The sequence below is a fragment of the Arachis stenosperma genome, chromosome 10 (genome assembly GCF_014773155.1).
Source record: "Arachis stenosperma cultivar V10309 chromosome 10, arast.V10309.gnm1.PFL2, whole genome shotgun sequence".
Taxonomy (NCBI): Eukaryota; Viridiplantae; Streptophyta; class Magnoliopsida; order Fabales; family Fabaceae; genus Arachis; species Arachis stenosperma.
The window spans coordinates 76,907,443-76,926,888 of record NC_080386.1 but is presented as its reverse complement, the minus strand read 5'-3'; the positions used below and the strand labels follow the sequence as shown (position 1 = coordinate 76,926,888).

General features: G+C 39.9%; 1 protein-coding gene and 1 non-coding gene across 2 annotated transcripts; one reads left to right on the top strand and one right to left on the bottom strand.

The window, feature by feature from the left end:
- Positions 1 to 9,636: 9,636 nt before the first annotated feature.
- Positions 9,637 to 9,744, top strand: LOC130959661 (small nucleolar RNA R71). The gene has a single exon (XR_009078731.1). It is a non-coding gene; the product is annotated as a small nucleolar RNA R71 (small nucleolar RNA).
- Positions 9,745 to 18,280: 8,536 nt separating this feature from the next.
- Positions 18,281 to 19,228, bottom strand: LOC130957252 (uncharacterized). Its single transcript, XM_057884120.1, has one exon. The coding sequence runs from the start codon at positions 19,226 to 19,228 to the stop codon at positions 18,281 to 18,283; it is 948 nt and encodes a 315-aa protein (XP_057740103.1).
- Positions 19,229 to 19,446: the final 218 nt, after the last annotated feature.

Below are 19,446 nucleotides of genomic sequence, written 5' to 3'. Positions count from 1 at the left end.
TAGTTTAAAAAGAGAAAGATATGAATAATAATAATTAAAAAGATAGATTTGAATTTTAAATTTTGAAAAAGATTTTTAAAGAGGTAATTGAGTTTTGAAAACAAACTTTAAAAGAGTTGGATTGGATTGAAAAATAATTTGTCTTTATGGATTAAGATACATTTGATATTTTTGAAAAAGGGATTTTAGAAATTAGGATTTTTAGAACACTAATTTGAATTGAGGGATGATAATTTAAAATATGTTTATGCAAGAAATCATGAATTGAAACATAAAAAAAATTAGAAAATTTGTAAAGAAAAATAAATTTTACCTCCTCCCCATCATCCTGGCGTTAAACGCCCAAACGATGCATGTTTTGGGCGTTTAACGCCCATACGTTGCTTCTCCTGGGCGTTCAACGCCCAGCTGATGCTTCTTTCTGGCGTTGAACGCCAGGAAGTCCTTTGTCACTGGGCGTTTTTCTGAACGCCCAGGATGCTAACAATCTGGCGTTAAACGCCCAGAAGGTGCTTCTTTCTAGCGTTTAACGCCCAGAAGATGCTCCTTTCTGGCGTTTAACGCCCAGATGGCTACCCTTACTGGCGTTGAACGCCCAGTGGGTGCTTCTTTTGGGCGTTTAACGCCCAAAATGTTTCTTACTGGCTTTTTTCGCCAGTGAACTTTCCAAATCCCCTTTTAACTTTGTGAATCCAATCAATTGCTATCTTACCTTGAGGATATTTTGACCTATACCTGTAAAAATCAATAGAAACGAATAAAATTAAATTTTGTGATTGGCTGGGTTGCCTCCCAACAAGCGCTTCTTTACTGTCATTAGCTGGACTATTACTTAGTTTTAATTAAGTCTCAGTTTTGAGCATTCTTGCTCAAAATTGCCTTCAAGATAATGTTTGACTCTTTGTCCATTAACAATGAACTTTTTGTTAGAGTCATTATCCTGAAGCTCTATGTATCCATATGGTGATACGTTTGTGATGACATATGGACCTCTCCACCGGGATTTTAATTTCCCGGGGAATAATTTGAGCCTAGAATTAAATAGCAGAACTTTCTGCCCCAGCTCAAAGACTCTGGATGACAATTTCTTATCATGCCATCTTTTCGCTTTCTCTTTGTAAATCTTTGCATTTTCGAAAGCATTGAGTCTAAACTCCTCTAGTTCATTTAACTGGAGCAATCATTTTTCTCCAGCTAACTTGGCATCAAGGTTTAGGAATCTGGTTGCCCAATAGGCCTTGTGTTCCAGTTCCACTGGCAAGTGACATGCCTTTCCATACACAAGCTGGTATGGAGAGGTCCCTATAAGGGTCTTGAATGCTGTTCTGTATGCCCACAGAGCATCATCCAAGCTTCTTGCCCAATCCCTTCTACGGTTAATTACAGTCCGTTCCAGGATTCTTTTGAGTTCTCTATTTGAGACTTCAGCTTGCCCATTAGTTTGTGGATGATATGGAGTAGCTACCCTGTGGCTAACTCCATAACGAACCAGAGCAGCATAAAGCTGTTTATTGCAGAAATGAGTGCCCCCATCACTGATTAACACTCTAGGGATACCAAATCTGCTGAAGATGTGTTTCTGGAGGAATTTTAACACTATTTTAGTGTCATTGGTGGGTGTTGCAATAGCCTCCACCCATTTGGATACATAATCCACTGCCACCAGAATATAAGTGTTTGAGTATGATGGTGGGAAGGGTCCCATGAAGTCAATGCCCCATACATCAAACAACTCAATCTCTAAGATCCCTTGCTGAGGCATGGCGTAACTGTGAGGTAGATTGCCAGATCTTTGGCAACTGTCACAATTAAGTACATACACTCGGGAGTCTTTATAGAGAGTAGGCCAGTAGAAGCCACTTTGGAGGACTCTTGTGGCTGTTCGCTCACTTCCAAAATGTCCTCCATACTGTGATCCATGGCAGTGCCATAGGATCTTCTGTGCTTCTTCCTTAGGCACACATCTATGGATTACTCCGTCTGCACATCTCTTAAAGAGATACGGCTCATCCCAAAGATAATACTTTGCATCCGTGATCAGCTTCTTTATTTGCTGTCTACTGTACTCTTTGGGTATAAATCTCACTGCCTTGTAGTTTGCAATGTCTGCAAACCATGGCACTTCCTGGATGGCAAAGAGTTGCTCATCCGGAAAGGTTTCAGAGATCTCAGTGAGAGGGAGGGACGCCCCTTCTACTGGTTCTATTCGGGACAGGTGGTCTGCTACCTGATTCTCTGTCCCTTTTCTGTCTCTTATTTCTATATCAAACTCTTGCAGAAGCAACACCCATCTTATAAGTCTGGGTTTTGAATCCTGCTTTGTGAGTAGATATTTAAGAGCAGCATGATCAGTGTACACAATCACTTTTGATCCTACTAAATAGGATCTGAATTTGTCAATGGCGTAAACCACTGCAAGTAGCTCTTTTTCTGTGGTTGTGTAATTCTTCTGAGCGTCATTTAGAACACGACTGGCATAGTAAATGACGTGCAGAAGCTTGTCATGCCTTTGTCCTAACACTGCACCAATGGCATGGTCACTGGCATCACACATTAGTTCAAATGGCAATGCCCAGTTTGGTGCAGAGATTATTGGTGCTGAGACCAATTTAGCTTTCAGGGTCTCAAATGCCTGCAGACACTCTTTATCAAAGATAAATGGCGTGTCAGCAGCTAGCAGGTTGCTTAGAGATTTGGCAATTTTTGAAAAATCCTTTATAAATCTCCTATAGAATCCTGCATGCCCCAGAAAGCTTCTGATTGCCTTAACATTGGTGGGTGGTGGTAATTTTTCAATTACTTCAACTTTAGCTTGATCCACCTCTATTCCCTTGTTCGAGATTTTGTGCCCAAGGACAATTCCTTCAGTCACCATAAAGTGACACTTTTCCCAGTTTAAAACCAGGTTGGTCTCTTGGCATCTCTTTAGAACAAGTGCTAAATGGTTAAGGCAGGAGCTGAATGAGTCTCCAAACACTGAAAAGTCATCCATGAAGACTTCCAGAAATTTTTCCACCATATCAGAGAAAATTGAGAGCATGCACCTCTGAAAGGTTGCAGGTGCATTGCATAGGCCAAATGGCATCCTTCTGTATGCAAATACTCCAGATGGGCATGTGAATGCCGTTTTCTCCTGATCCTGGGGATCTACTGCAATTTGATTATAACCTGAATATCCATCCAGAAAGCAGTAGTATTCATGACCTGCTAGTCTTTCTAGCATCTGGTCTATGAATGGTAAAGGAAAATGATCCTTTCTGGTAGCTGTATTGAGCCTTCTGTAATCAATACACATACGCCACCCAGTAACTATTCTTGTAGGAACCAGTTCATTTTTTTCATTATGAACCACTGTCATGCCACCTTTCTTAGGGACGACTTGGACAGGGCTCACCCAGGGGCTGTCAGAAATAGGATAAATAATCCCAGCCTCTAGTAATTTAGTGACCTCTTTCTGCACTACTTCCTTCATGGCTGGGTTCAGCCGCCTTTGTGGTTGCACCACTGGCTTGGCGTCACCCTCCAGTAAGATCTTGTGCATGCAATCTAGTTGGGCTAATGCCCTTAAGATCACTGATGGACCACCCAAGAGCTGTCTTGTGTGTCCTTAGCACTTGAATTAGTGCTTCCTCTTCCTGTGGCTCTAAGGTAGAGCTTATGATTACAGGAAAGGTATCACCTTCTCCCAAGAATGCATATTTTAGGGAAGGTGGTAATGGTTTGAGCTCGGGTTTAGGAGGTTTCTCCTCTTCCTGAGGGATTTTCAGAGGTTCTACTATTTTCTCTGACTCCTCCAGATCAGGCTGGACGTCTTTAAAGATGTCCTCTAGCTCTGATTCGAGACTCTCAGCCATATTGACCTCTCTTACCAGAGAGTCAATAATATCAACACTCATGCAGTCATTTGGGGTGTCTGGTTGTTGCATGGCTTTGACAACATTCAACTTGAACTCCTCCTCATTGACTCTCAGGGTTACTTCCCCTTTGTGGACGTCAATGAGGGTTCGGCCAGTTGCTAGGAAAGGTCTTCCTAGAATGAGAGTTGCACTCTTGTGCTCCTCCATTTCCAGCACCACAAAGTCAGTAGGAAGGCGAATGGCCCAACCTTGACAATCATGTCTTCAATCACGCCTGATGGATATTTAATGGAGCCATCAGCAAGTTGAAGACATATCCTGGTTGGTTTGATTTCTTCAGTTAAACCAAGCTTTCTGATAGTAGATGCAGGTATTAGGTTGATACTTGCTCCAAGATCACATAAAGCTTGCTTGGTACAAGTACCCTCTAATGTGCATGGTATCATAAAGCTCCCAGGATCTTTAAGCTTTTCAGGTAAGCTTTTTAGAATGACTGCACTGCATTCTTCAGTGAGGTAAACTTTTTCAGTTTCCCTCCAATCCTTCTTATGACTTAAGATCTCTTTCATGAACTTAGCATAAGAGGGTATTTGCTCAAGTGCTTCTGCAAACGGAATCTTTATTTCAAGAGTCCTGAGATAGTCTGCAAAGCGGGCAAATTGCTTATCCTGTTCTGCTTGGCGGAGTTTTTGAGGATAAGGCATTTTGGCTTTGTATTCCTCAACCTTAGTTGCTGCAGGTTTATTACCTACAGAAGTGGGTTGGGAAGCCTTTTTAGGAGGGTTGTTATCAGCACTTGTATGTGACTGATTCCCCACTGGCATTTGAATGCCAGTGGTGGGAGCTGGAGTGGCGTTAGACGCCACTTCCTTGTTTGTTACTGGCGTTTGAACGCCAGAACCATGCTCCCTTTGGGCGTTCAACGCCGGATTCATGCTTGTTTCTGGCGTTGAACGCCAGGAATGAGCATGGTCTGGGCGTTCAGCGCCAGCTTTATTCCTCTCTGGACTCTGACTGTCCTCAGAGGGATTTTTAGTATCCACTTGTTCATTTCTTGGTTTCCTGCTGCTTTGAAGTGAGGTATTTAATGTTTTCCCACTTCTTAATTGAACTGCTTGGCATTCTTCTGCTATTTGTTTTGACAGTTGCTTTTCTGTCTGCTTTAATTGTACTTCCATATTCCTGTTAGCCATTCTTGTTTCCTGTAATATTTCCTTGAATTCGGCTAGTTGCTGAGTTAGAAAGTCTAATTGCTGATTGAATTCATTAGCCTGATCCACCGGACTGAGTTCAGCAGTTACTGTTTTAGCTTCTTCTTTCATGGAAGATTCACTGCTTAGGTACAGATGTTGATTCCTGGCAACTGTATCAATAAGCTCTTGAGCTTCTTCAATTGTTTTTTCTCATATGTATAGATCCACCAGCTGAGTGGTCTAGAGAAATCTGAGCTTTTTCTGTAAGCCCATAGTAGAAGATGTCTAATTGCACCCATTCTGAAAACATTTCAGAGGGGCATTTTCTTAGCATCTCTCTGTATCTCTCCCAGGCATCATAAAGAGATTCATTATCTCCTTGTTTGAAGCCTTGGATGCTTAGCCTTAGCTGTGTCATCCGTTTTGGAGGGAAATAGTGATTCAGGAATTTTTCTGACAGTTGCTTCCATGTTTTTATGCTGTTCTTAGGCTGGTTATTTAACCACCTCTTAGCTTGATCTTTTACAGCAAATGGAAACAGTAATAATCTATAGACATCCTGATCCACTTCCTTATCATGTACTGTGTCAGCAATTTGCAAAAATTGTGCCAGAAACTCTATAGGTTCTTCATGTGGAAGACCAAAATACTGACAATTTTGCTGCACCATGATAATGAGCTGAGGATTCAACTCGAAGCTACTAACTCCAATGGAGGGTATACAGATACTACTCCCATATGAAGCAGTAGTGGGGTTAGCATATGACCCCAGAGTCCTCTTGGACTGTTCATTCCTACTTGCTTCCATGATGGAATACAAGGGATAATTTATATGTTGATTTTTTTTTGAATTAATTTTTATAAAATAAAATAAAAAACGAAATAAATAAAAGAAATTAGAAATATTTTGAAATTGAAATTTTAATTTTTATATAAAATTTTCGAAAAAATATAGTTCAAAATTAGTTAGAAAATATGATTGTTTTTTTGAATTTTGAATTTTATGATGAAAGAGAAAAACACACAAAAGACACAAGATTTAAAATTTTTAGATCTAATGCTCCTTATTTTCGAAAATTTTTGGAGGGAAAACACCAAGGAACACCAAACTTAAAAATTTTAAGATCAAGACACAAGAAAAACTCAAGAACACTTTGAAGATTCACAAGAACACCAAGAACAAAAGGAAGAACACCAAACTTAAGATTTTTAGAAAACTTTAATAAAATTTTCGAAAATTATAAAAAGATTAACAAGAAAACACCAAACTTAAAGTTGGCACAAGATTCAATCAAAGAAAATTTATTTTTGAAAAAGGTTCCAAAGCGTATACCCAATTATCAAGAATATAAGCCAATACTCTAGCCAATTGGGAGTAAATATAACACTTGTTCTGAATATTCCAATTAATGCTTTTAAAAAGAACACAAGTGAAACAAGAAAAGACACAAAGCAAGAAAAACTCAAGATCAAACAAGAAAATTAAACAAGAACAACTTGAAGATCAATGAAGAACAAAGAACACAAGTTCGAAAATTTGAAGAAAAATATAAGACATGTAATTGACACCAAACTTAGAACAAAACACTAGACTCACGAAAATTAGCAATTAATTAAGAAAGATAATAAATTTTGAAAAGAAACTTTTGAAAAGAAACTATCCTATCAAGAATTAATGACTCTATAACAATAACAATAAAAATAAAAATAAATTATTCCTAATCTAAGAAATAAAATAAACCTTTAGTTGTTCAAACTCGAATAATCCCCGGCAACGGCGCCAAAAACTTGGTGCACGAATTTATAATCCGCACAACTAACCAGCAAGTGCACTGGGTCGTCCAAGTAATACCTTACGTGAGTAAGGGTCGATCCCACGGAGACTATTGGTTTGAAGCAAGCTATGTTTATTTTATTATTCTTAGTCAGGATATTAATTAAAATTATAAGTTGGAATTATTAGATTTGATTGGAACAAATAAAAGAGAATAACAGCGTTACTTGTTGTGCAGTAATGAGAAATATGTTGGAGTTTTGGAGATGCTTTGTCCTTCGAACATCAACTCTTCCTTAAAATCCTTCAACACACGAAAAGTCCCTTCCATGGCAAGCTCTATGTAGGGTGTCACCATTTTCAATGGCTACCTCCCATCCTCTCAGTGAAAACGTTCCTATGCTCTGTCACAGCACGGCTAATCATCTGTCGGTTCTCAATCAGGTTGGAATAGAATCCATTGATTCTTTTGCGTCTGTCACTAACGCCCAGCCTTCAGGAGTTTGAAGCTCGTCACAGTCATTCAATCCCAGAACCCTACTCGGAATACCACAGACAAGGTTTAGACTTTCCGGATTCTCATGAATGCCGCCATCAATCCGGCTTATACCACGAAGATTCTGTGTAATGAATCTAAGAGATACTCATTCAGTCTGATGTAGAACGGAGGTGGTTGTCAAGCACACGTTCATGGTTTGGGGAAGCTGATGAGTGTCACGGATCATCACCTTCTCCATAATTAAGCGCGAATGAACATCTTAGATAAGAACAAGCGTGTTTGAATGGAAAATAAAGGAATTGTATTAATTCATCGAGACGCTGCAGAGCTCCTCACCCCCAACAATGGAGTTAGAGACTCATGCCGTCAAAGAGTATGTAATTCAGATCTGAAAATGTCATGAGGTACCAAATAATTCTCTAAAAGTTGTTTAAATAGTAAACTAGTAACCTAGGTTTGCAGAATATGAGTAAACTAAGATAATTGGTGCAGAAATCCACTTCTGGGGCCCACTTGGTGTGTGCTGGGGCTGAGACTAAAGCTATCCACGAGTAGAGGCTTTTCTTGGAGTTAAACTCCAAGTTATGACGTGTTTTGGGCGTTCAACTCCGGATCATGACGTTTTTCTGGCGTTTAACTCCAGACAGCAGCATGTACTTGGCGTTCAACGCCAAGTTACGTCATCTATCTTCGCGCAAAGTATGGACTATTATATATTTCTGGAAAGCCCTGGATGTCTACTTTCCAACGCCGATGAGAGCGCGCCAATTGGACTCCTGTAGCTCTAGAAAATCCATTTCGAGTGCAGGGAGGTCAGGATCCAACAGCATCAGCAGTCCTTTTTCAGCCTAAGTCAGATTTTTGCTCAGCTCCCTCAATTTCAGCCAGAAAATACCTGAAATCACAGAAAAATACACACACTCATAGTAAAGTCCAGAAATATGATTCTTGCTTAAAAACTAATAAAATTCTATTAAAAACTAATTAAAACATACTAAAATCTACATGAAATTACCCCCAAAAAGCGTATAAAATATCCGCTCATCACCATCTCTAGTGAGATTCTTGCAGCTTGCACCTCAAAGATCCCTAGCTTCTCCATTACAGAGAGAGGCATGAGGTTTACACTTGACCCTAAGTCACACAGAGCCTTCTTGAAGGTCATGGTGCCTATGGTACAAGGTATTGAAAACTTCCCAGGATCTTGTCTCTTTTGAGGTAATTTCTGCCTAGACAAGTCATCCAGTTCTTTGGTGAGCAAAAGAGGTTCATCCTCCCAAGTCTCATTTCCAAATAACTTGTCATTTAGCTTCATGATTGCTCCAAGGTATTTAGCAACTTGCTCTTCAGTGACATACTCATCCTCTTCAGAGGAAGAATACTCACCAGAGCTCATGAATGGCAGAAGTAAATTTATTGGAATCTCTATGGTCTCATTTTGAGCCTCAGATTCCCATGGTTCCTCATTGGGGAACTCAGTGGAGGCTAGTGCACGCCCATTGAGGTCTTCCTCAGTGGCGTTCACTTCCTCTCCTTCCTCTCCAAATTCGGCCATGTTGATGGCCTTGCACTCTCCTTTTGGATTTTCTTCTGTATTGCTTGGAAGAGTACTAGGAGGGAGTTCAGTAACTTTCTTGCTCAGCTGTCCCACTTGTGCCTCCAAATTCCTACTGGAGGACCTTGTTTCAGTCATGAAACTTTGAGTGGTTTTGATTAGATCAGAGACCATGGTTGCTAAGTCAGAGGGGTTCTGCTTAGAATTCTCTTCTGTTGCTGAGAAGATGATGGAAAAGGCTTGCCATTGCTAAACCTGTTTCTTCCACCATTATTGTTGTTGAAACCTTGTTGAGGTCTCTGTTGATCCTTCCATGAGAAATTTGGGTGATTTCTCCATGAAGAATTATAGGTGTTTCCATAGGGTTCTCCTAGGTAATTCACCTCTTCCATTGAAGGGTTCTCAGGATCATAAGCTTCTTCTTCAGATGAAGCATCCTTAGTACTGACTGGTGCATTTTGCATTCCAGACAGACTTTGAGAAATCAAATTGACTTGCTGAGTCAATATCTTATTCTGAGCCAATATGGCATTCAGAGTATCAATCTCAAGAACTCCTTTCTTCTGACTTGTCCCATTGTTCACAGGATTCCTTTCAGAAGTATACATGAATTGGTTATTTGCAACCATTTCAATGAGCTCTTGAGCTTCTGTAGGCGTCTTCTTCAGATGAAGAGATCCTCCAGCAGAGCTATCCAAAGACATCTTGGATAGTTCAGATAGACCATCATAGAAAATACCTATGATGCTCCATTCAGAAAGCATGTCAGAAGGACATTTTCTGATTAATTGTTTGTATCTTTCCCAAGCTTCATAGAGGGATTCACCTTCCTTCTGTCTGAAGGTTTGGACTTCCACTCTAAGCTTACTCAATTTTTGAGGTGGAAAGAACTTTGCCAAGAAGGCATTGACTAGCTTTTCCCAAGAGTTTAGGCTGTCTTTAGGTTGTAAGTCCAACCATATTCTAGCTCTGTCTCTTACAGCAAAAGGGAATAGCATAAGTCTGTAGACCTCAGGGTCAACCCCATTAGTCTTGACAGTGTCACAGATTTGCAAGAATTCAGCTAAGAACTGATGAGGATCTTCCAATGGAAGTCCATGGAACTTGCAATTCTGTTGCATTAGAGAAACTAATTGAGGCTTAAGCTCAAAGTTGTTTGCTCCAATGGCAGGGATAGAGATGCTTCTCCCATAGAAGTCGGGAGTAGGTGCAGTAAAGTCACCCAGCACCTTCCTTGCATTGTTGGCATTGTTGTTATTTTCGGCTGCCATGTCTTCTTCTTCTCTGAAGATTTCTGTTAGGTCCTCGGAGAGTTGTGCCTTAGCTTCTCTTAGCTTTCGCTTCAAGGTCCTTTCAGGTTCAGGGTCAGCTTCAATAAGAATGCCTTTGTCTTTGTTCCTGCTCATATGAAAGAGAAGAGAACAAGAAAATATGGAATCCTCTATGTCACAGTATAGAGATTCCTTGAGGTGTCAGAAGAACAGAAAAATAGAAGAAAGAGGTAGAAGAATTCGAACTTAGTGAGACAGAGTTCGAATTGTGCATTGAGGAGGAGTGATACTCCATAAATAGAAGGATGTGAGAAGAGAGGAAGAAATTTTCGAAAATTAAGTGAAAGATTTTAAGAACATTTTGAAAAACTGGTTGATAATTTTCGAAAACTAAAAGTGGAAAAGAAATCAAGTGATTTTTGAAAAAAATATGATTGAAAACTATTTTTGAAAAAGATGTGATTAAAAAGATATGTTTGAAAAATTATGCTTTTAAAAAGATATGATTGAAAAGATATGATTTGAAAACAATTTTAAAAAGATTTGATTTTAAAAATTAATGACTTGCCTAACAAGAAAAGATATGATTCAAACATTAAACCTCTCTCAACAGAAAAGGCAACATACTTGAAATGTTCAATCAAATCATTAATTGTTAGCAAGTATCTTTGAAAAAGGAAAGAAATTGATTTTGAAAACATTTGATTGAAAAGATTTGATTTGAAAAAGATTTGATTTTGAAAAACTTTGAAAACTTGAAAAAAAATCTGAATTAAAAACAGAATCTTCCCTCTTGTGCCATCCTGGCGTTAAACGCCCAGAATGGTGCACATTCTGGCGTTTAACGCCCAATGCACTACCTTTTTGGGCGTTAAACGCCCAACCAGGCACCCTGGCTGGCGTTTAAACGCCAGTCTGTCCTTCTTCACTGGGCGTTTTGAACGCCCAGCTTTTTCTGTATAATTCCTCTGCTGTATGTTCTGAATCTTCAATTCTCTGTATTATTGACTTGAAAAGACACAAATTAAAAATATTTTTGGGTTTTTAATAATGAGGAATAATCAAAATGCAACTAAAATCAAATAGATAATGCATGCAAGTCACCAAACTTAGCAGTTTGTATACTACTGACACTAACAACATGAGAATGCATATGAGAAATAACAAAACACTCAAGTCAATAGAATTCAAAGATCAAAACAAGGAAATCATCAAGAACAACTTGAAGATTAATGAAGACACATGCATAAATTCGAAAAATGCAAGAAGAACAGAAACATGCAATTGACACCAAACTTAAAATGAGACACTAGACTTAGACAAGAAATATTTTTGGTTTTTATGATTTTGTAATTTTTTTTGGTTTTTTCGAAAATTAAGTGGAAAAGAAAATAAAGGTATCAAAATTCTTAATGAGAATTCCAGGAATCATGCAATGTTAGTCTAAAGCTTCAGTCTAAAGGAATTAGACATGAATAGGCAAGCTTCAGCAGGACATTGCATTCAAGAGCTAAATTGATGATAATCAATCAGCTTTGGTGATGATAAGATCATCACCTTGAAACACTAGAATTCATTCTTAAGAACTCTGAAAAATACCTAATCTAAGCAACAAGATGAACCGTCAGTTGTCCATACTCGAACAATCCCCGGCAACGGCGCCAAAAACTTGGTGGACGAAATCGTGATCACTACAACTTCGCACAACTAACCAGCAAGTGCACTGGGTCGTCCAAGTAATAAACCTTACGCGAGTAAGGGTCGATCCCACGGAGATTGTTGGTATGAAGCAAGCTATGGTCACCTTGTAAATCTTAGTCAGGCAGATTCAAATGGGTATAGATGATGAATAAAACATAAAGATAAAGATAGAGATACTTATGTATTCCATTGGTGAGAACTTCAGATAAGCGAATGGAGATGCTTTGTCCCTTCCGTCTCTCTGCTTTCCTACTGTCTTCATCCAATCCTTCTTACTCCTTTCCATGGCAAGCTGTATGCAAGGGTTTCACCGTTGTCAGTGGCTACCTCCCATCCTCTCAGTGGAAATGTTCAACGCACCCTGTCACGGCACGGCTATCCAGCTGTCGGTTCTCGATCGGGCCGGAATAGAATCCAGTGATTCTTTTGCGTCTGTCACTAACGCCCCGCCCTCAGGAGTTTGAAGCTCGTCACAGTCATTCAATCATTGAATCCTACTCAGAATACCACAGACAAGGTTTAGACCTTCCGGATTCTCTTGAATGCCGCCATCAGTTCTAGCTTATACCACGAAGATTCCGGTTAAAGAACCCAAGAGATAAACATTAGAGCCTTGTTTGCTTGTAGAACAGAAGTGGTTGTCAGTCACTTGTTCATGAGTGAGAATGATGATGAGCGTCACATAATCATCACATTCATCATGTTCTTGGGTGCAAATGAATATCTTGGAATAAGAACAAGCAGAATTGAATAGAAGAACAATAGTAATTGCATTAATACTCGAGGTACAGCAGAGCTCCACACCTTAATCTATGGTGTGTAGAAACTCCACCGTTGAAAATACATAAGAACAAGGTCTAGGCATGGCCGTGAGGCCAGCCTCCCAGTGATCAAAAGATTCAAAGATCTCAAGATGTCTAATACAATAGAAAAAGGTCCTACTTATAGGGAACTAGTAGCTTAAGAATTACAAAGATGAGTAAATGACATAAAAATCCACTTCTGGGCCCACTTGGTATGTGCTTGGGCTGAGCAATGAAGCATTTTTCGTGTAGAGACTCTTCTTGGAGTTAAACGCCAGCTTTTATGCCAGTTTGGGCGTTTAACTCCCATTTTGGTGCCAGTTCCGGCGTTTAACGCTGGGAAATCTGAAGGTGACTTTGAACGCCGGTTTGGGCCATCAAATCTTGGGCAAAGTATGGACTATCATATATTGCTGGAAAGCCCAGGATGTCTACTTTCCAACGCCGTTGAGAGCGCGCCAATTGGGCTTCTGTAGCTCCAGAAAATCCACTTCGAGTGCAGGGAGGTCAGAATCCAACAGCATCTGCAGTCCTTTTCAGTCTCTGAATCAGATTTTTGCTCAGGTCCCTCAATTTCAGCCAGAAAATACCTGAAATCACAGAAAAACACACAAAATCATAGTAAAGTCCAGAAAAGTGTATTTTAACTAAAAACTAATAAAAATATACTAAAAACTCAACTAAGTATACTAAAAACATACTAAAAACAATGCCAAAAAGCGTATAAATTATCCGCTCATCAGCGACTCTTTATGATAAGCTTTCAGTCAACACTCCCGAATCAGTTGGTTCAAGGTGCTAGGTGTTGAGACACCCCAAGGACTTACTCCCTCAAGTCTCTTTCCCTCATACATACACACCACAGGCACATGGTTTGTTATTTTTCTTTCTTGAGACCTTGGTGTCCAGCACCTCTTTGGGTTACTAAGTGTTCTGTAGCAAGGGTTACTCTTGATAGTGGACTTTTAGCTGATAATTCCAAGTTAGTTAACCCAAGTTACCAAGTGATAAGGCACTCCTGAGAGCTTATTCATCCAAGTAAATCCCCTATACATGAACACCACAGACACATGCCTCCATCTTAAACCCTTGGTGCCTAGCATTGTTTCTTATTGTGTTTCTTTCCTTTTTTTTACTTTTATTGCTCTTTCTCTTTTCTTATTGGGATCTTATTTAATTAGTTAGTCTCAAAGGATGTGTTTCAAGCATAGGATTCAGGGTAGATAGTTGCCTTCTTTCTTTGTTTGGTGAACTAACTTAGCTTACTAATCTTCCTAAAACAAATATATAGAATTTACTTCACAAAATAACTCCACTCTTATTTTTCATAACATTTCTTTTCATTTGGTTTAAGGGACAAACATACAAGTAAGCAAGATGAAGTTGAAAACTAGGGACACTAGACTAGTAATCATAGACTTTAACAACAATAAAACTTAAATACAGAATTGAAAATTCTAAACTACTATGGAAGCATGTTCTATTTCATACATGATTTTCCTTATTTAAAGCTTGAAAAGGTAGAGAACAAGGGAAAACTCCTACTTCCACTCTAAACATTATAATGCAGCAGAGTTTAGTGCAATACAACCTCTTATTGATATCTTATTTCTTTTCCGTCAGCATCCTTCCTGCCTTCTGGATGTAGATGTTTTAAGAGATTGATTGAATTCTTGAGAGAATTTGAGTGGAAGTTGTTTGTCCTCCCAAACACTTGAGATCTCGTTAGCCTGCATGTATACTTAAAAGTTCTTGGAATTCAATTGGTGTGTGAACACCAAACTTAGTTTCCTGCCTATTGAAATAGATTAAATTCATGCAAGGAACCTCATGTGCTTTTATTGAGCAATTGACTACAAAACAGATAGTAAACTATTGTTAGATGGTTTCCTGATTTGTTGGAGCTAGTAACTAGTCAATCCAAGGGTTCAGATGTGCTCCTTAACACACTCCTTGATGTAGTACCAGCTTAGAATCACACATTCACCTTTGGATTGCTATGGTGTGGAACACCAAACTTAGCTCCTTGTAATATAGAGAAGCCACTTCACCCTTTTATTAAACTATTAGGAAGAGAAAATTACCTTTGGTTGGGTTGCCTCCCAACAAAGTGCTTTTTTTAATGTCGCTAGCTTGACAGTTGCTTCCTTAGTTGAGATGGTACTTCAGTTTGGGGCCCTCCCCTGTGTTGCCTAGGTAGTGTTTAAGTCTTTGTTCATTCACTGTGAACGTCCTCTTTGAATCTTCCTCCATGATCTCTATGTGTCCATAAGGTGAGACTTTTGTGACAAGAAAGGGTCCTGACCACCTTGATTTGAGTTTTCCAGGGAATAGCCTCAGTTTGGAGTTGTAGAGGAGTACTTGTTGCCCTTTTTCGAAGTTCCTTGGAGCCAGTTTGAGGTCATGCCTCCTCTTTGGTTTTTCCTTATAGATCTTGGTGTTTTCATAGGCTTGAGACCTAAATTCCTCCAGTTCTTGCAACTGCAGAATTCTTTTCTCACAAGCAGTAATGCTATCAAGGTTCAGCAATTTGAGAGCCCAAAAGACTTTGTGCTCCAACTCCAGAGGTAAATGACATGCTTTTCCATATACCAGTTGATATGGGGACATTCTTATTGGTGTTTTGAAGGTTGTTCTGTATGGCCAAAAAGCGTCATCCAGTTTTTTTTACCAGTCTTTTCTGGATGCTCCCACAGTCTTTTCTAAGATCCTCTTTAACTCTTTGTTGGATATCTCAGTTTGCCCGCTTGTTTGGGGGTGATAAGGTGTAGCAACCTTATGTTTCACCCCATATCTCATGAGGAGGGCTTCTAGGGGTCTGTTACAAAAATGGGTTCCTCCATCATTGATAAGGGCTCGTGGGACTCCAAATCGGTTAAAGATATTTTTCCTGAGAAAGTTCATGACCACCTTGTTGTCATTTGTTGGGGTTGCAATAGCTTCCACCCACTTAGATACATAATCTACTGCTACTAGGATGTATTTGTTTGAATAGGAAGTTGGAAAGGGTCCCATGAAATCAATTTCCCACACATCAAATAATTCGAGCTCTAGGATGAAGTTTTGTGGCATTTCATTTTTCTTGGGTAGGTTCCCAGCCCCTCACTAGCTCTTTTGCGTCCTTGAAAAGAGTGGGCCAAAAGAACCCACACTGAAATGCCTTGGCTGCAGTCCTTTTTCCTCCGACCCCCATAGCAAGAGCCATGGCAATTCCACAGGACTTCTCGTCCTTCTTCTTCTAAAATGCACCTTCTAAGAATCCCATCTGAACACTTCTTGAAAAGATATGGCTCATCCCACACGAAATACTTAGCATCATTAATGAGTTTTCTTCTTTGATGTCTGTTGATTCCTGGGGGTAGATCTCCAGTTGCCTTGAAATTTGTAATGTCTGCAAACCAGGGTGCCTTGTGAACCAACATTAATTGTTCATCTGGAAAGAAATCATTTACACTTGCTTCGTGTATGCTGCTTCTCTCACAAGGGATTCTAGACAGATGATCTGCCACTTTGTTCTCCACTCCCTTCTTGTCTCTGATTTCAATATTAAATTCCTGCAACAACAAAATCCACCTTATCAATATTGGTTTTGAATCCTGCTTAGCAAACAGATACTTAAGTGCTGTGTGATCAGTGAAAACAATTACTTTAGATCCAATAAGGTATGATCTAAACTTGTCAAATGCAAAAACCACTGCCAGCAATTCCTTTTCAGTGGTGGTGTAATTTTTTTGGGTGTCATTAAGGACTTTGCTGGCATAGTGTATGACATGCACCAAATTATTTTTTCTCTGCCCTAACACTGCTCCCACTGTAAAGTCTGATGGGTCACACATCAGCTCAAATGGCAGGTTCCAATCAGGTGGAGCAATGATAGGGGCTGAAGATAGTTTCTTTTTCAATTTTTCAAATGCTAGCATGCATCCCTGGTCAAATACAAATTGGGTGTCTGACATAAGAAGATTACTCAGGGGCTTGGCTATTTTTGAAAAGTCTTCTATAAATCTTCTGTAAAAGCCAGCATGCCCGAGAAAGCTTCTAATTGCCTTGACATCGCTAGGTGGAGGTAATCTTTCAATTAGTTCCACTTTAGCTCTGTCCACCTCAATGCCTTGTTTAGAAACCTTATGACCGAGAACTATTCCTTCTGCCACCATGAAGTGACATTTTTCCTAGTTCAGGACCAAGTTGGTTTCTTGGCATCGTTTTAATACTAAGCCGAGGTTATTCAGGCAATCAGGGAATGAATCCCCAAACACTGAAAAGTCGTCCATGAAGACTTTTATGAACTTTTCTACCATATCTGAGAAGATAGAAAGCATGCAGCGCTGAAAGGTTGCAGGCGCATTGCATAGCCCAAATGGCATGTGCCTGTAAGCAAACACTCCATATGGGTAGGTAAATGATGTTTTTTCCTGATCTCTTGGATCAACCACTATTTTGTTATATCCTGAATAACCATCTAGGAAGCAGTAGTAAGTATGTCCTGCAAGTCTTTCCAGCATCTGATCCATAAAGGGGAGTGGGAAGTGATCTTTTCTTGTGGATGCGTTGAGTTTTTTGTAGTCAATGCACATTCTCCATCCCGTGACAGTTCTTGTAGGTATGAGCTCATTTCTTTCGTTAGGCACCACTGTGATTCCTCCTTTCTTCGGAACTACTTGAACGGGACTCACCCATGGGCTGTCAGAGATTGGGTAGATTACCCCTGCTTGCCACAGCTTCATGACTTCCTTCTGCACTACCTCTTTCATGGCTGGATTTAATCTCCTTTGGGGTTGAATGGAAGGTTTAGAATCATCTTCTAGCAGTATCTTGTGCATGCATATGGCTGAACTAATCCCCTTCAAGTCAGCCAGAGTCCACCCAATGGCATCCTTATGCTTTTGCAACACTTGGAGTAATTACTCCTCTTGTTCTTGGTTGAGAGCTGAGTTTATGATTACTGGAAAGCTTCTGTTTTCTCCCAGGTATGCATATTTGAGGGTTGGTGGCAATTCCTTCAGTTCAAGTTTGGGTGCTTCTTTCTCTTCATTCTTTCCTTCTAGTGTCCCCTGGTCATGAACCTCAGCTGTTGCTACCTCTTCGCTCAATGTTGATTCATCTTCTTCTATTAGCTCCTCAATTTCTTCCTCCTCCAGAGTTTCTTGTAATATAGCTTCCACTAAATCCAACCTCATACACTCTCCTAAAGAGTCTTGTGGGTAACTCATGGCCTTGAACACATTGAATATCATCTTCTCATCATGCAATCTAAGAGTAAGTTCACCCTTCTGGATGTCAATAATGGCTCCGGTAGTGGCTAAGAATGGCCTTCCCAAAATGATGGATGCTTTAGCTTCCTCCTCCATGTCTAGCACTACAAAGTCTGCTGGAAAAATAAAATCTCCCACCTTTACCAACAAATCCTCCACTATTTCCTAGGGAAATTTGAATGATCGGTCTGCCAATTGTAGGGCCATCCTTGTCGGTTTGGCTTCCTCAATCTTCATTTTTTTCATCATTGCTGAAGACATCAGATTTATGTTGGCTCCTAGATCGCACAAGGCCTTCTCCACTGTGATCTCCCCTATGATACAAGGGATTTGGAAGCTCCCTGGATCCTTCAATTTTTGGGGTAACTTGTGCTAAATGATGGCACTACATTCTTCGGTTAACACCACTGTCTCGTTGTTTCTCCAGCTTCTCTTTTTAGTCATCAACTCTTTCAAGAACTTAGCATAAAGCGGCATTTGCTCTATTGCTTCTGCAAAGGGTATGTTGATTTGTAACCTTTTGAATATTTTCAAGAATCTTGAAAACTGGCTATCATCTTCCTTCTTCTTCAATTGCTGAGGATATGGGGCTTTTGGAGGATATGATCTCAGCACTTCTTCTTCTCGATGTGTATTAGGAGGGATGACTTGATCTTCTTTTTGTTCTATTTCCCTTTTGTCTGAATTCTCCGCTGATGGTATCTTGGAAGTCTCCTTCAATTCCTTCCCACTTCTGAGGGTGATGGCTTGGCATTCCTCCCTTGGGTTTGGATTAATGTTACGGCAGTTGGTTTGGCTAGGGATTTGCTTGAACAGGTAACCGATTTGTACCTCGAGTTTCTTGATGGCCGCATCTTGATTTTGCATATTAGATCTCACTTCTTCTTGGAATAACTTGCTATCTTTGACTTCCTTGCATAAACCTTCAAGTAAGGTTTCAATTCTAGAGAGTCTATCCTCAAAGTATGATGGGTTTGGGTTATAAGAGTGAGGATGATCATGCTGGTTTTGATATGGATGTTGAGGAGTGTGGTTAGGTGGTTGTTGATATGATCTTTGTGATGAATGTTGGTGGACAGCATGGTTGTTAGGATTGTGATTTTGACGTGTCTGGTTTTGGCTTTGTTCTTGTTGGTTTTCCCACCCAAAGTTGGGGTGGTTCTTCCATCCTGAATTGTAAGTTTTGGAGTATAGATCATGATTTTGCCTTGGTGAGTTACCAACATAGTTGGCTTGCTCCCATTCACCTCCTTCCTCTGTGTTTACTCCTTCTTGGGTTGATGGTTGTGTGGTGATTGCTGCAACTTGGTTCTTCTCCATTTGCTTTGTGAGGTCAGCTAGTTGCTTGGCAATTATCTTGTTCTGAGCTAGCAGTGCATCAACATGGTTCAGTTCCATTACACCTCGAGTGTTGCTCCTCTCAGAAGCATAGAAGTAGTCATTTTCAGCTACACTCTCAATGACATATATGGCTTCTTCAATGGTCTTTTTCTTGTTCAAAGATCCCCTAGATGAGTGGTCCGCTGCCTTCTTTGATT